The following is a 12,546-nucleotide window of genomic DNA, read 5'->3' as shown; positions in this document are numbered from 1 at the left end:
GTGCATGGTGGCACACAACTTTAATCCTGGCCTTTGGGAAGCAGAGGCAAGTGGGTCTCTGTAAGAATGAGGCCAGCCTGGCCTTCTAGTGAGTCCTTAGGCCAGCCATGTGAGACCCTGTCTCAAGGAAATAAAAACGAAACAAACCCTACAAGAAGACTTCCATGGTAGTCAGTGAACTGCCAACCCAGCAACTTCTCTTTCCTGCTCCTTCCTCTGGGCCACCGTCAACTATCTCCCTTGCTCGTGATCCCAAAACTAAAGGTCAATTCATCAGGGGCCTCGAGAACCTGCTCCAATATCAGCTGTTCCAATTGCTCTTCCCATACAGCACTGAGTGTCCATATTCCACATATCTTCTCTGCCCCGTGTCCTGTAATGGCTCAAAGATGGAATAAGATGATAGGCCTCACAGCCTGTAAGAGTGTAATAGACACAGGTATTACTTGGCATTATTGATTTGGTGCACAGCTGTTAGCTATGAATCCTGGTGGTCAAGCTCTCCCTTCCCCACCTTCCCCAACCTTTGGAAAACTCCAGTCATTTCTAGTTTCCTCCCACGATGTCACACCCTCTACAACGTCACACATTGTGTGGCCCCCTGGGGACTCTCTGTGCTGAGAGCCCAGAGCCAGAGCTAGGTCCCACAGGACCTTCTCCCCAGACAGAGCCTTCACTATAGACTCTCAGGGTGGCAGACTGGCCTCTCTGATGCCTGTTCCTCACATCCACCACAGCCCAGGGTCCAGTCAAGGATTAGGAGACTTGGCTCCATCACTGGAGGGCCCAGACCCTAACAAGGACCCTCAGAGAGTTGTTAAGGGCCCACAGAAAACATCAAGATGTAAAGAGAAGCAAAAACAAAGATTTGCTACAAAATGCAAAAAGAAAACTGCAAAATGGAAATGAATGTGTTAATCAAGTGTCTGCAAATACCAGCACTGGGCCAGCTGGTCAGTCATGAAAACGGATGAGGTAGGATCACCATCTGACTGTTTGCGGGGCGCAGATGAGGGCTCCTAAAGCAGGAGTGCTCAGGGCTCCACCTTGGTCCTCAGACTGTCTTGGGTTTGAGCTCTGCTCCCAACTCAGTGACTTGGCACAAGACACCGCTATTCCCTAGGTCTTGAGTCTTCATTGTCAGACAGGGAAAACCACTTCCTGGATGCCAGGATGGCCTTGAGAAGGATGGCGGCCACCCTGGAAGCGTTTTAAAATGCTCATTGCACACCTGCCATTTCTGCTCCTTAAGAAGCTGAGGCATAAGGGTCATAAGTTTGAGGCCAGCCTGGGCTGCATAGCAAGACCTCGTCTCAGTAAACACACGAGGACTGGAGAGATGATTCATTTGGTAAAGTGCTTGCCTTGTGAGCACGAGGACCTGAGTTCAATCCCCAGAACTCACATAAAAAAGCCGAGCATGGTGGCACGTTGTCCTTAGGTACTGGGACTCATTGGCCAGCCAGTTAGCCGCCCTAGCCTAATCAATGAGTTCCAGGCCAATGAGAGACCCTGTCTCAAAATAGAAGTGGTTGATGACTGAAGAACACTGGAGGTTCTCCTCTGGCACACACACACACACACACACACACACACACACACACACACACACACAAGAGACACAGAGAGAGATAGAGAGATAGAGAAAATAAGTGACGCCCCCATCATGTGCTGTGGGAATCAGCGAATAGAGAAACTACGTCTCCTTGAGGGAACTACAGTCCCAGGAGCCATTCCCCTATAGAAGGTCATTGATAAGCATGACCCTCAAAATATGTGAGGGCTTGTTACCTTGAGCCACCTGTGACCTTTTGCTTGTAAGATGACACAGAGAGTCTAGGGCTAGGGAAGGAGCTAGCATGGGGGAGGGAGGTTGAGCCTTCAGGAGGTCAAGACAGCTTAAGCAGCCATTTGCCCATCACAGTAGATGCAGACACATGTTCCCATCTGACAGCCAGCACAGCCAGCCCTGCTGCTGCATGCCAGCTCTGCATCACCTACTGGGGATTGTTCTCCACAATGGCTGGAGATTTAGAAAGAATTGTTGACTAACCCCAAACATTCTGCTTAAAATCTCAGTGAGATTTATAAATCTCACTACACTTCTCAGCATGTCTCGTGAAGGACAAATCTGAGGATGGCTATCTCAATGCAGTGCTGGGGGTGGGGTGGGGTTGAAGTAACTGGCACCCGTGTGAGTGACAAGCAGGGGAGGCATGGGGGACACACACTGTGCCTGTCCCAGTAGTGCTTAGAATAATAGGCACCGCGCAGCACGAGCTGAGGGTGCGTCTTTGAAGCATGCGATCAAAGGGATGAAACCAAGGGGTCTCCACAGCATAATACCATTTGTGTATTGAAAGTGTGATCATAAGAGGGTCGCGGAAAGCTAGATGTGTGTTCAAATTTATAGGGCTGAGGACATTAAAAAAAAAAAAGTCAATGCTACTGTATATTGAGTCAAGTAAAACAAATAGAGCCCACCTTCAGAAGGCTCAAAGCATAGGAGGAGAGATGCACATTTTCAAAGTGCACTAAGGGCTGGTGGGATGGCTCAGAGGATGAGTGTGCCTGACCACATAAGCTCCATTCCCAGGGCCCACAGGGAAGAAGGAGATAATAGACTCCTGTATGTCAACTTCTCACCTCTACATCTGCACTGTGGCATGCACACATGCACGGACACACATGAATAAATAATGCAAAACTACATTCACACAAATCCAGCAGGCTAGCAAGAACACATGCACCCAAAGAATGCCCATGACTTTGCCTTTGGGAACTTCTAGGATCATTTGGGAGACACAGTGAAAACCCCTCCAGGATGATCAGGGCTTTAACACATGCTAGGCACTAGGGGACCACAAAGGAACAAAACAATGTATTCTGCCTAGGGAAACCCTGGAAAGCTGCACCTTAAACTCAATGATATGTTATTTGAATCTCTGCCTGAGTCCCAGCCTCCTATGATGTCCGCATCAGAGAGCAGAGCATCATTTAGCCAAGGGAATGAAGCTGGATGTTAGATGCTCGGGATAAGCAGCTGGCCAGGGGCCAGTTCAGGCATGGGTACTTTTTGTCTTATCAGCTCCCGGCAGCTGGGACCCCTGCAGCACCAGCTGGGATTAAACTCGCAGGCTAGGTAGGTCCCACCATAGGACACCCGACATGGTGCTCTATGCTGGGAGGTGTATGGTCTCCTCCTCTCCATCATCACATCTACTCCTCATCCTCATTCCATCCACGCCAACAGCCCACTGCCCTCTCCATCATCCCATCCACCAGCCCACTGCCCTCTCCATCATCCCATCCACCAACCCACTCCACTGCCCTCTCCATCATCCCATCCACCAGCCCACTGCCCTCTCCATCATCCCTCCTATCAATTCACTGCCCTCTCCATCATCCCATCCACCACTCCACTGCCCTCTCCATCATCCCTCCTATCAATTCACTGCCCTCTCCATCATCCCATCCACCACTCCACTGCCCTCTCCATCATCCCATCCACCAGCCCACTGCCCTCTCCATCATCCCATCCACCAACCCACTCCACTGCCCTCTCCATCATCCCATCCACCAGCCCACTGCCCTCTCCATCATCCCATCCACCACTCCACTGCCCTCTCCATCATCCCTCCTATCAATTCACTGCCCTCTCCATCATCCAATCCATCCCAGCAACCCACTGCTCTCTCCACCATCTCATCCACTAGCCTACTGCCCTCTCCACCAGCCCATCCATCAATTCACCGTCCTCTCCCCCATCCCATCCACCCCACCAACCCACTGCCCTTCCGAATCACCCTTGGGCTTGTCTCCTCTCCTATCCCAGCCTCGGCTGCCCTGAGCCAAGCCCTTGCTTTTCTGGACTGTGACCAGTAGTAGATTCCTCTACAGCCTGTGGCCTTGGGAGCCTCCTGGACTCAGGTACCCTGCTCCATCTGCATAGCTCCTGACCCTTCATGTAGCTTCCTGCCTTTTCTCTGTCTCCCAGAACCCCCCACCCCACCCCTCGCCTTCCAACACTGAGACCACCGACGTCTTTTGGCTCATTCTGCCCTGTTCTTTTGGGAGATCTTTGCTTCTCCCTCGGCTAACACCTATGCATCCCGTGAAGCCCCTCTAACATGGTGCCCTATGCTAGGAGGAGTATGGCCTCCTGGTCTCCTCCTCTCCATCATCACATCTACTCCTCATCCTCATTCCATCCACCCCACCAGCCCACTGCCCTCTCCTTCATCCCATCCAGGATGCTCGTCTCTTCCAGGAAGCTGGCCTTCACCACCAGAGACTTCATGTCCTACGTCCTCAGTGCCCTACCAACCTTACAAGTCCCTTCCTGCAGCAGGACTCCCGATGAATACAAGGCTTTTCACTTCTCTGTCAGGCTTTATGGTTCAAACAAATGGGCCCTAGGTTTGAGCAGCCTGAGGTGCCATCCTGGTTCTGCCATGGAGAAATTATGGTGGCCTTGGTGACCTTTTAACATACAGGGAAAAGTTGTTTGATCTTTCTGTGCCTTGAGTTTCTTTCCTTCAAAATGGAGATGGAAAAAAAGTATCTGAAAAAAATTAAAAGCAAACAATAACAAACAAAAACCCTAAAGAAAAAAGTACTGTCTTCACGAGGTTTGAAGTGAAGTGCTTAAGTCGTTAAGTGCCTGTCACAAAGTAAGTGTTCAAGAAGTGTTGGTTGTTCTGAGTGTGGCAGTGCAGGCCTGGGATCCCATCATTTGAGAGGCAGCCAGAGAAGGACTGGAAGTTGAAGGCTAGATCTGGCTACATAGTGAGAGGCTGTCTACAGAAACCAAGGGGCAAAATGGCTCAGTGGGTTAAGGGTGTTTGTTGTCAAGCCTGATGACTGAGGTCAATCCCTAGGACCCACATGGTGGGAGGAGAGGACAGACTCTGGAAAGTTGACCTCTGCCCTCCACATGTGTGTTACATCATGCACTCACCTACACTCACATACACACACACTCACCTACACACACACACACACACACACACACACACACACACACCACACACATACACACACACACTACATACATACACACATGAAACCTGTATAATGTCCTGGTATAACACTTTGCCTAGAATTATGTGGAGGCTCAGCACTGAAAAAAAAAGAAAGGGAGTTAGGGAGGGAAGGAAGGAGGAAGGGAGGAGAGAGAGAGATATTATTATAATTCATCTCTCTCCAGAAGCTGTAAGTTCCTAGAGATTGGAGTAGAATCTAGACTGTTAACTGACCATCTGCTGAGACCCAGCTCCTGTGCACAGACAAGACACACCATGGATGCCCTCCTTGAGTGCTCCTTAGGTGTATGGATACCCCTGAATGCTCCTTAGGTGTATGGTTACCCCTGAGTGTTCCTTAGGTGCATGGGTGCCCCCTGAGTGTTCCTTAGGTGTATGGATGCCCCCTTGAGTGCTCCTTAGGTTCATGGATGCCCCCTGAGTGCTCCTTAGGTGTATGGATGCCCCTGAGTGCTCCTTAGGTGCATGGGTGCCTCCTGAGTGTTCCTTAGGTGTATGGATGCCCCTGTCCCTGAGTGCTCCTTAGGTGCATGGGTGCCCCTGTCCCTGAGTGCTCCTTAGGTGCATGGGTGCCCCTGTCCCTGAGTGCTCCTTAGGTGCATGGGTGCCACTGCACCTGAGTGTTCCTTAGGTGCATAGATGCTCTGTCTGAGTGCTCTTTGGATGCTTTCCATCAGCCTCTGCAGAGCCTGTGTTCTCAGAACTGTCTTACAGTTGATCTGTGCTCTCAACCAGGGACTGGAGAAGTGTCCGCTGGTGACATCTGGCTTCCAGCACAGTCACAACCTTTCCCACACAGCCCTAAGTAGACTGCCCTGCCTGGGTGGTCCTTGGCCTCATTATCAAAGAACTTTCTTTGGCAGCGTTACTAATTAGCAGCGAAAGACGATTAGTGTCATTAGCAGATTCAAAACATTTGCATGATGGGTTCCTTGCTGGCTTTGAGGTGCCCCGGACAGAGGCAGGGGTGGGAGTCCTGGAAAGAGTGGACTTAGAAAGAGATGGTGGGCGGGGAGGGAGCTGGCCAGAAAGAAGGAAATTTAAAGTGGATGAATTATTTACTGCAGCAAACAATCGCAGACTCACTTACTCTCACTTGGAACATCCCAAACTGTAATCTACAGCATTTTTCACATCTCCCTGGTGTGCTCAGTGATTTTCCTTACCGCTGGATCCAGAGGCCGGGGTAATCTTGTAGGAGATTGGCTTAGTATCGATCACTGCATCCCCTCCTCGAGCTCCAAGCTCCCCCCTATCCAGGACACTGTAGCCCCAGCTTGGACCGTGTCTCCAGGCTGGGTGCCATGTGGGAGCTGATGAGGAGTCACGCCTGTAGTGAACACTTGGGCTGCCAGGATGGACCCCCTTGCCCTCAGAGCCACCACAGCCTTTGTTGGTCTGGGCCCAGGGCGGCCACTAAATGAGCCCCTGCTATTTTGTGGTGCCTTTCAGATGCATTATGCCATTACCCTTCCGAGAAGCCTACGGTAGGTGTTATTAATCCCATTTTTCAGATAGCTTCAGTCGCTACTCCTTGGCCGCCTCTGCTGGTCCTGGGTCTCTGCTAATACCTTTAATTCATCATCCTACTGGCCCCTCACAACAGTCCTGCTGCTGAGGGACTTGGAGGTGACCGGCTGGCCTGGAGTCACACAGCGAGTGGCAGAATTGGCCCTAAACCCTGCTCTTCTTGCTGCCATCATGGGGCATATGAGGCTGCTCCTGGGCTGCTGAGGAGCAGTCATAGATAAAGGCTGTGAAGCATATGGACAGCATCCTCCTGATAGGATCATGCTTTACCTACCCAAAGGGACAAGAATGTGTCAGCCACAGCGGCCTTCAGAGAAGAGCTGAGGGACACACCCTCACTCCCCACTCCCAGTTCCAACTGGAGGATCCCCACTGGGCAGCCAGGACTTCCTGCCCACACAAGGGGGTGGGGCCCCAGGAGTCCAGGAGGTTGAGCCTTGGGAATGATAACAGAGGGAACAACTGGTTTGGCTCCAGCCTCCACTTCTCCTCCAGGGAGGAAGAGGGGGCCAGTGTCCTGGGCTCTGGCACCCACCCGCTAGATGACCAGTTTTCCAGAAGTCCTGATGCTCTTGGGGCCCGGCTTTCCACACACAGAATGAAATCTTAGTCTTGGGTAAGGAAGGGAGGTAGGGATGGGTGGGGTGGGGTCTGGTGAGGTTCTGTACTTGAACCTCCATTGGTTAAAGCTAGGCTGGTTGCCTCATTGTAGAAGGGGAAGACGGTCCCTGACAAGTCTCTCCCCATTCCCCTCCACTTTGCACAATGGCTTCTTGACATGAGCGACCCTGGATGTCATGGTGGTATTGAAGGGACTTTGGATGTCACAGTGGTGTGTGAGGTACCCCGGATGCCATGTACCAACCTACTTATTTTGCGGGTGAGAACTTTGAAGCCTATAGATGAGGCAGGGGTCACCAGGAGTCAGAGACAGGACCAATGTGGTCCGACCTCCTGATATCCCTCATCCAGGCCGCAGGGACTACTGGGTTGTGAAACTGTTCCACTTGGAGTTGAGGGACCATGGCAATAGCTGGAGAATAGACAGGAAGTGGGTCCCACAACAGGTCTGTGGCTCTGGCAATTGGCCACCTTTTTCTGTGGTCGTAACTGTAAATAAGTACCTCCCAGCACTAAAAGTGTTTAACAAGCAGTTGTGAGTGACCCACTCTATAAATGGACCTTTTAATAATAAATAAGCACTTATTTAACAAGTAACGACAGTTTTAACGCCCTCAGAATCCTCAGAAACCTGAAGCTCTGCCATCAGCGCTTTAGACTGGCATCTTCTGCTCACGTGTTTTGTCAATTTTTAAATTTACTTTCTCTTATTGACTAGCAAAAGCTCTTTGTATATTAAGGCTACTAAGCTTTTATCTGCTCTATCTTCTCCTAAATCCATATAAATACTTCTCCTTAAGGGTTCAGAAGTTTAAATATTTTAACAGAAAAATCTTTAAAAAAGAAAAACAAAGCAACAAACAAGCAAAACCCCAAAACCTTGAGCCTTCTGAGTTTTTAGAGTTACTTATGAGCCTAGTTAATTCTCTGAGAAGTTTGGGTGGGCCAAGACACGGGTTGTGGATAGGAGAGTGAGTGATGATCCGAAGAGTTCACATACAAGAGCCCTGGCGATGGAACGCAACCATGGGTGATTGTCAATTCCTGGGGGCCTTGGTTCTGTTTGGGCAATGACATGTTTGAAATAGACCTCTAGCTGAATGTCCTATGATTCTAGAGGACCCTGGAGGGAGTAGCTGAGTGCACTCTGGGATTTATCCTCCTCACACACATCAGACCTCCAGCAACTTCACCACCAAGAAGGGCATCTTTTTTACTATTGTGCCCTTAGCATCTCGTAGAAAGCTACTGAGACAAATACCCTAGGAGAAACCCGCTTGACTGAAACACTGGTCAGAGCTGGGGGTAGCCTTAGCTCCATGACATAGCCATTGTCAGAAGAATGGGACAGAACAGATGAGTCAGGGCGCTGCCTGATTCTGGATGCCAGCTTTTCTTTGCTGGGTTGTGTGACGTCCAGCAAATGACTCACCTCTCTGAGCACCTCTTTCTTACCGGCCAAACTAGGAAGCCTGTGCAAGCTTGCTGCTTGAATGGAACTTGATGTTGGTATTAAGAAATGTTCTTGTCACACAGTAGGCACCCTCTAAGTGTGAGCCCTCTTGGAGTGTCTCACACATGCTAGGTAGGCGCTGTACCTGAGCTAGCTCCCCATCCCCTCTTGATGCTTCTCTATTGCTGGCCAGACAGCACCGCATCTTCAAGGTCTCAGCATTTGGGGGGGGGGGGCTTCCCTTGGGAGAAGACCCTGAGACAAGGATTCAGGGGCAACCTGTTAGGATCGTTATCCCTGAAGTACCTGCTGTGGGCAAGCAGCCAGCACAAGGAACCTGCTACTGCTGTGCCCATGGATGAGCGGAACCCTGCGGATCTTGGAAGGCAAGATCTCCACTCCCGTGCTCCTGTCCTGTGCCAGGACACAAGAATGTAAGTGTCCCATTCCTGGACACCTCAACCCCAGCTCCTGAGTCATCACTTACAAGCTGGACATCAGTTCCCAGCCTCTCATCTGCCACCTGGACAGGCATCCTGCAGGTGCCAGCAGCTGGAAGCCGGCCATGTAGCTGTGCACTGAACTGCTAAGGACGCAGACCTCAAGAGGTCATGCCACCTTGGAGAGATGGGTTAAACACTTGTCTCCGGCTGTCCCTGTGGGTTCAAGGAGAGGCTCTGGTGGCAGAGGGGTTGCACAAGGCTGGCCTTCTGTTGCTCTCTGCTTGGAATTGATAGCTTGTGCCAAAGGGCAGAAGTGTCACCTCTCAATAAGATGAAATCTATGTCTCGAGCTCATGGAGACGACAGGAAGATTTATCAAAGTCCTGGCAAAATTAACATTTGGATGGGGGATGCATGGCAAGAGCGGCCTCCAGAGGGGGTCTCTTTGCATTGACTCAGGATGGTTCCTGCCAGCAGTAGACAGCGAAGGGCTGGTAGGCTGGCCAGCTGGTCTCGGAGGGAAGTGATGCCCAGACAGACAGATGCTTCGGACATCCAGGACAAAAGAAGACTGGAAGCAGAGACATCATCGGTGGGAACAGGGAGGCAGCAAGAGACTTGGGGCTCAGTCTTGGCCCTGCCACTCTGTGTTCTCACGCTGGGCCTCAGTTTTCCCAAATGAAGGGTGCGAGCATTCTCCATGCCGGTCCCATGCAAGACTCCAGCAACTTTGGGAGGCTGGTAGGAATCTACCTACAGAAAAAAAGTACTTTCTTCATTGTTGGGGCAGTGTAGGAGCCGAGCAGGTGGAAACTGTTTCTATCTCCATTTACGCTTGAGTCAGAGATGTGAGATCATCTACTCAGGACACCACAGTGGACTGGGGCCCTGCGGAGATTTAAATTGGGGGGTGCTGGCAAGGATGGGGCTTGCCATGGCTTCTTGCTCTGGCTCCAGACCCCACCCCAATCCTGGGCTGCAGCTTCTGTGGCTCCATCTCTCCACTGTGACATGTGACACGTGATCAAGGAGCGTGGCTCAGTGCTGGAGGTTTATCTCCAGCATGAAACAAGCAAGCCGGAGCTCAGCATTTGGACACAGCTGATTTGCATCTTGCCTCCGTCCTATCCCCAACATGGCACTTTACCTCAAGCTCTTCACAGGAGCCTTAGTTGCTTGGTCTGTGAAAGGGACCTAAGAGTAGACCCAGTTCCATGAGGAGGGTGACTTGGGGACCACACAGAGCCTGGATCATATGAAAAGGTTCCAGTGGAGTGAGCCCCCTCCACTCACACTGGACCTGTGCCCACTGGACTCACCCAGAATAGTTCTGTACTAAAGAGAGGGCCCGCCCCCACCCTAGTGGGGTAACCTAGGCCTGGCAGGCCCAGACTCCCCACAGAAAACTCAACTCTGATAAGGGGAGTGACAGATTCAGTAAGGACAAGTGTCAGAGGTAGATGTATCTGAAAACCCAGCCTTGGACTCTGGGGTGGTGAGAGAAGTTCTCAGTGGGAAAGACAGAATCCTAATGCTAACAGCAGCTCCAGAGCAAGCCTCAGTTTCCCCATCTGCAAAATGGGCATTGGGAAGGCCATCTATACTTCAAGTCTGTTTGGACACAACTGAGTTTTAAAGACTGGGACTCTAGATACCTTATAGATCTGAAATGGTCAGTGTGGGGCTTTTCTTGACTGGGCCTCTGCATACTCACCTGAACCCACTGGCCTGGGCTGTAAGAATAGAGGAGCTGGGGTGTGGTACTAAACCTAGACAGTGCCCAGCCATTAGGAAACCTGAGGAAGGAGGCATGGCTGTATTATCACCATCTGAGACCAGAGAATGCAGGGTCTAGGCTGGAAAAAGGCTTGAGCAAGTAGGACTGCAGAGAGAGTTGTCACATAAGGGGCTGGCTTTAGAGACCAGGGCCACTCACACTGGGCCCAGCCTAGATCCTTGGCCGCCCCTCCCCCATCAGGCTGCCCCTCCCTCGCCCAGGAGGAGGAGGCCCAAATCCAATTAGCCTGGGAGCCAACTGCAGAACGCCACCCCTTTAATATTGCCAGAGAAGCTGCAGAGATAAATGGGAAATTAGAATTCTGCTGGGGTCCCCGGGACCAGCCTGCCAGCCTGCCCTGAGCAGAGGCTGCGCAGTTCTCCTCTGGACCAGCAGAGCTGTCTTGAGCCCCAATGGAGGGGCTGTGTCTGAGAGGCCTACTCCTGCTAGTCCTCCCCATCCTTTCAACCTCTTGCCCGTTCCCCACCCCCACCCCGCACACCCTGGGCCCCTACAGGAGTACCTTCTTCCTTTTGGAGGCTCTTTCTGTCTCTTTCCACAGCTTTCTCTCTTGGGGATCTGAGGGTGGTTGGGAGCTGTTGAGGGTGCCCCAGCCAGGGTGTCAGCCTCACCCAGCTGCCTCCCTCCTCACTTGACTCCTCTGGTCTTCGTGAAACCCAGGACCCTCCCCGACTGATCATGGTCCAGGTTGACGAGGCAGGGGCTGAGGTGGGGCTGAGGTGGTTGACGAGGTGGGGCTGAGGCCACTGCTGGGTCCTAGGACATCTACAGTTCCCTTGAGGGTTCATTACAAGGGCTGCTTCTGAGACCCTGGAGCCTGTAGGGGTGTGAGCTTCCAGACAGAGCCACTGTTACCCCAGCACCTCGTTACCACCTTCTGCTGTTCTCTGCCTTGCTCTGGGCTCAGAGCAGCGGGGAAAGGACTCCATGGGGCCTGGACACCCCAGCCATGACTCTGGAAAGTAGGTGGGTTCCTGTGGTCCTGCAGCCCTGCCTGAGTCCCCCCAGCTCCCTCCCTGGGGGACTCACTGATGCTGGGAAAGTTAATCCATTACAGTTTCCTCGCTGGCAGTAAATTACCTGCTTTGCATTTCGCAGCAACAACTTAACGGTATTAATTTATTGTGCTCTGTCTTTAACAAACATCATTATCATATTGCCAGCCAGGATTATGCAAATAGGAGGGACAAGGGAGAAAGAGGCCCATTCTTGTCCCCAAAGTCACCTTGATTTATTAACTTTGGGGCTCTGCAATTGGCCAGGTCTGAAAGAGCCAGGTGAACTTGAGGCCAGGAAAATCGAAGAGTTGGGCAAGAGTTTGTGGCCAGTAGGGGCTGTTGGGAAGACCCTCCTGGAGTGGGGAACTAGCTGGGCTGAGAAAGAGTCCCATGTCACACTGGATTAGTCCATTCACTCTCTGGGTCTTAGCTTATTCATCTGTAAAATGAGTTGATTAAGGCCCATCACATGTGCTGAGAGTGTAGCTCAGTGGGTAGAGTGCTCACCTCGCATGTGTGACACTCTGGATTCAGTCCCAGTACCACATAAAGCAGGTATGGTGGCACATGCCTATGGTCCCATCACTCAGGCAATGCAGGCAGGAGCATCCAAAGTTCAAGGTCACCTTTGGCTATTTAGAGAGTTTAAGGACAGCCT

At 51.5% G+C, this 12,546-nt stretch overlaps 1 protein-coding gene across 1 annotated transcript in view; it reads right to left on the bottom strand.

Annotated features, from left to right (window-relative positions):
* The window catches only part of LOC118581912 (immunity-related GTPase family Q protein-like), a 72,546-nt gene extending 62,752 nt beyond the window's left edge, over positions 1–9,794 (bottom strand). The window contains exons 1-2 of the mRNA XM_036184311.1: positions 9,750–9,794; positions 8,956–9,063 (exon numbers count right to left, since the gene is read on the bottom strand). Coding sequence (XP_036040204.1) covers positions 8,956–9,063; positions 9,750–9,794 — 153 coding nt within the window. The remainder of the gene's footprint in view (positions 1–8,955; positions 9,064–9,749) is intronic.
* Positions 9,795–12,546: the final 2,752 nt, after the last annotated feature.

Source organism: Onychomys torridus, chromosome 4 (genome assembly GCF_903995425.1).
Source record: "Onychomys torridus chromosome 4, mOncTor1.1, whole genome shotgun sequence".
Taxonomy (NCBI): domain Eukaryota; kingdom Metazoa; phylum Chordata; class Mammalia; order Rodentia; family Cricetidae; genus Onychomys; species Onychomys torridus.
Note: the sequence above shows the minus strand (reverse complement) of the source record. Positions and strands in the feature narration are given on the sequence as shown.